This window comes from Ceratosolen solmsi, unplaced genomic scaffold, assembly GCF_000503995.2.
Source record: "Ceratosolen solmsi marchali unplaced genomic scaffold, CerSol_1.0 scaffold10, whole genome shotgun sequence".
NCBI classification, from domain to species: domain Eukaryota; kingdom Metazoa; phylum Arthropoda; class Insecta; order Hymenoptera; family Agaonidae; genus Ceratosolen; species Ceratosolen solmsi.
Window position 1 is genome coordinate 10009218 of NW_011948412.1, and position 5000 is coordinate 10014217.

Below are 5000 nucleotides of genomic sequence, written 5' to 3' on the forward strand. Positions count from 1 at the left end.
ATCGACAGCAACTTCAGGCCACCCAAGAAGCCGCCTCGAAGTATCAGTCGCGAGTTGCTCACCATCAGCAGCACCGCCAATCCGACTTCAGACAGCAACAACAACAGCAACAGCAACGCCAAACAACTGGCTTCCGATGCCCGCTTTGCGCGAGGGTCATCCAAGACATCACCGGGATGCGAGCCCACCTCGACCAGCACTATCCGAGGGACTCGCCGACCTGCCCCGTCACCTCCTGCGCCAAGATCTTCGCGCATCCGAATAGCGTACGCAATCACATGAGGCTCAAGCATCCCGTGCAATGGGATCAGATTAAGACGCTCAGGTGGACGTATGTGTGAGGCAAGGGGCCCAAAAGTAACGGACGCCCCTAGCCGCGCCCTTAGGTTGGCCCGCGGTGGCGGACTCATGACAATTAGGCCCAAGTGACCACGCGCTCATCCATCCTAAGCCCCCCCTTTCCGTTGCGAGCAAACATTTAGTCGGCGATTAATTAAACCCTCTCACCACTAAGCCAACCCTTTATTAGCGCCAAAAGTTACGTTTATTTTACTATTGTTCTATCCTGCTCTAAGCTGTTCTATTGTCGTTTTAATTTATCTCTTTTGAGATCTCTGTGATTTTCACGACTGCCGCGAAATCGTTCACCCTATAGCTTTTCACCGGTGATATATGCATTCACACATTCACACATTCACACATTAGCACATAAATACATAAGCACACGCGCGCACTCGCGCGCATGCAATCACGCATCCGCACACGTATGAGCGCGTGTGTGATAGAAAGGAAAGAAAGTCTAATATCCTTTTGAAAATTCCCGAGATGCCACGTCCTACCCAGCCCAGCCCTCTCACTCAATTCCTTTCTCTTTTCTCTGCATGAAATAGAATTTATACTTTCGCGCTGGACGACGACTCTTGTACGTCGCGCAAACTTGATGTCTCTCGCGAGGAAGCGCACACTTTCACATATCCCTCGTGCAAACAAAATACACAACTACGCGCGCACCTACGCGCGCGCACGCACACACGCACACGCGCACACGCACACGCACACACACACACACACACAGGGACAGACACACGTGAACAAAAAACAAAGCTGTACATATATAAGAGCGTCAAAGGAAAGATTATAAATACAAGCATACATATATATCTATATATACATATATACATATATACATATATATATATGCATGTATGTATGTATGTATGTATGTATGTATGTATGTATGTATGTATGTATGTATGTATGTATGTATGTATGTATGTATGTATGTATGTATGTATGTATGTATGTATGTATGTATGTATGTATGTATGTATGTATGTATGTATGTATGTATGTATGTATGTATGTATGTATGTATGTATGTATGTATGTATGTATGTATGTATGTATGTATGTATGTATGTATGTATGTATGTATGCATGTATGCACGTGTAGACAGATGTATGCATGCAACACATACGAATGCGTGCGTGACTTTGTACAGGCGAAGAAGACAGTTTATAGGATTAGACTGTATTTAGAGCAAACTAGTTTAAAAGTTGAAATTATTATATCGCGAAAACAATGTTCCTCCAAGCTGAGTAAGCCAGCCTTACGCTACAAGAAGATAGCTTTAAGATTTAGAGATTCTAGAATATAGTTATAAAAGGCGATTAAAAATAAACAAACAAAAAAAAAAGGAATAAAAGTGAACGGCGATGCAAGTAGCGAAACGTAGTGCAAAGAATAAATAAATAATTAAATAAATGAATAAATAAATAAATAATAGAATAAATGAATGGATAAATAAGAGAATGGAGAATTTTTTAATTTTTTTAAAAAGTACCAGTAGAGAAAATCGATTTTCTTAGACTGATCACGCAAAATATGTAATAATACTAATAAAGCGACATGCTCTATTCACCAACAACTTCACACTGAATGAAAATAATAAATAATTACATACGAGGAGGCAGTCGTAAAAAAGGCTCAAGTATATAATAAAAAGATGACGACGACGACGACGACGACGACTTTACATGAAAGGAAAAGAAAAAGAAGAAAATAAAGCAGAATATAAAGAAGAAATAATTAATGAAATGAAAAAAGAAAATTCTGTGTAACGCATTGACCCAAGAATTTGCCTAGCCTTATTTTTCTACGACTTTGCGTTTTTTGTCAGTATTCCGTAATTGCGAGGAAACAAAAAAAAAAAAAAACAAGAAAAATAAAAAAAATAAATAAGCCGTCTTGGCTTCCAGAAGTGTTGCATTAATAAACAAGATTAAATGGGAGAGAAAACTGCGAGTTTCTCGAAAGATGGCCGATTACAATACCGGAAAATTCACGTTGATTATTCTTATTATTACTACAGGGGCTAACTTTGCACGATTTTACCTTTCTCTTTGTTGGACCTTCATTTTTTTCTTTCTTGCCAAAAAACCAAAGCGATAATAATAATAAATAATAAATAATAAATAATAAATAATAATGATAATACTAATAGAAAAAAAAGAATAAAAACAAATACGAGTAAAAAACAAATAAATAACATAGATGTATTGTACATCCGTGAGCACACGTATGCAATATATAAATATATATAAATATATATATATATATATATATATATATATATATATATATATATATATATATATATATATATATATCAATATACATAATTACGTGTGGGCATGCATATGTATGTGCACATATGTTTATGAATAAATAGGCAAGCAGAACTTGCTAATTATCGTAATGTCAGAGCGAGGAGAGGCAAATCGTGAAAAGAGACGGCTCCTTCGATTATTACATTATGTGCAGCTGTGTCCGGCGACCTTGATAGGCCGTTCTTTATCTAAATGTAATAATTACCCCAGAGGTTATTTATTTAATGTTTGCGCGGCTTTCAAGGTCGACGTTTCTAAGTGTGAATGCGGTTTGCGACAAAAGATCGATAGATTTATCGTGCGTACTATTTTAGACTGAAGAAAATCCGTTGGCTTGTGCATAGTAATTATATGCGGCAGATCATAAAAAAAAAAAAAAAACAAAACAAAAACAAAAACAAAAACAACAAAATGAAAAAAGAAAAAAAAAAGCAAGAGTAAAAAAGTTGTACTATTTCAATAATGCTTTGTATAATAAAAGGTATTTAGTGAAATCACATTGTTATTGATTTGCAAGGCCCCCTTAGCCCTTTAACCAAGCCCCTCCTTTCATTCTTATCTCTGCATCTCTTTCATTCAGCCACTCTGTCTACAGTTGTCCAATGTCCACAGTTCACGTAACCTATGTATGACGTATTGTCGATCCGAATATTTAATATTACTTATGTAAAATAGTCCAGATTGTTCATTAAAAGCTCGACGCTTTCACTCCGGCTCTTATGCAGCTGGTCCATCAAATGTTTTGTAACGCATTATATTTGTGAAATTATATTGTCAATATTATAAGATATTGAATAATTTCGGAATGGGTGACTTTAAGTTTTCAATATCCACCCAACTCACTCTCTATCTATTCCAAAGCTCGCCCAAAATTAGAGCTGGATCGAACGAGAGATAGATAGATAGATAGATAGATAGATAGATAGATAGATAGATAGAGAGAAAGAGAGAGAGAGAAGAGAGAGAGAGAGAGAGAGAGAGAGAAAATAATAAGATGTCATTTATTCCACAGCCCGACGCAGCATTGACATCCTACGAGTGCGAGCGACGGATCCACGGCCTTGTCCCAAGTGCGGTAAGATCTACCGCTCGGCGCACACTCTCCGCACCCATCTGGAGGACAAGCACACTATATGTCCAGGATACCGTTGCGTCCTATGCGGGACGGTGGCCAAGTCGCGGAATTCCCTGCACTCGCACATGTCGCGCCAGCATCGTGGCATAAGCACCAAAGACCTACCGGTCCTGCCAATGCCGAGTCCCTTCGACCCCGAGCTCGCCTCCCGACTCCTGGCAAAGGCTGGCGTCAAGGTCAGCCCTGCCGAGTTGAGGGCACGAGCAAGCCCGACGGGGCCGCGACGAGGCGACATGCGGCTCGAAATACCACGAGGTCCGGGTGGTGCGCCCTCGGAAGCCGGAAGCTCTCTCTGCGGCGGCGACGATCCCGAGGATCTCACGCTGCCTCTCAGTCTCAGGTGAGTACGCTCGAACTTTCACTCCGCCTACTCCTCCTCCTCCCCTCCCCCCCCCTCTTCGCGCCCCCGTCATCCCACCATCATCGACTTTGACTCCAGCGCCCCATTATCGTCCCTCTCACCTTGTGCAACGACAGCGAAACTAACGTAGCAACTAACGTAGGTACGGTTCGCCGACGCCCAACAACAACACCGTGATCACGAAGGTCCCGGGCGGCGGTCACAACGGGAGCAGCAACCATAACCAAACCGGCAACGGCAATGGGAAGGCCACGGCCGGGGCGATCGCCGCCAAGTCCCTGGACACGCTACATGGGAGCCGCGAACCCCAAACGGCGCCCTTCCAGCACGCCCTCGGGCAGCAGCATAGCGCGACCGGCTCGGCGATCGTCGACACCTTCCTGCAGTTTATCGCCGAGAACTCCGGCCTCGGCGCCATGAATCTCACTCACGAGCAGGCGGCCGCCTACGCAGCCGCCCACGCCAAAATGGCTCACATGAGCGCGATGGACAAACTCGCGGGCCGAGGCGGCCTCGTTGTCGAGGACTACCCGATGATCGGCCGGGACGAGGGCAGGGGCCTCGTTCACGAGGACAGACACGGGCACGAGGCCGAGTCGTCCGCCGGCGAGGACGACGACTTTAGCGAGAACGAGGAACCCGAGGGCCTTAAGGCCGAGTAGTGACGGCCCGCGATACCGTATTCCATTCGTCTACCTCGCTCGCGCGCGCCTCGCCAATCCGGGCTACGCGCCCCCCGACTCCCTGCCACCAACGCGCGAACAAAAGCAGACCAGCCAATATCCATCCATGCACCGAGAGAGAGATATATATATATACACATAATGGACCGTC

At 43.8% G+C, this 5000-nt stretch overlaps 1 protein-coding gene across 1 annotated transcript in view; it reads left to right on the plus strand.

Moving 5' to 3' along the window:
* Window positions 1-4966, plus strand: part of LOC105359247 (protein abrupt) — a 59999-nt gene extending 55033 nt beyond the window's left edge. Inside the window, exons 7-8 of the mRNA XM_011495785.1 lie at window positions 3683-4145; window positions 4309-4966. Coding sequence (XP_011494087.1) covers window positions 3683-4145; window positions 4309-4828 — 983 coding nt within the window. The 3' untranslated portion in view covers window positions 4829-4966. The remainder of the gene's footprint in view (window positions 1-3682; window positions 4146-4308) is intronic.
* The last annotated feature ends 34 nt before the right edge of the window (window positions 4967-5000 follow it).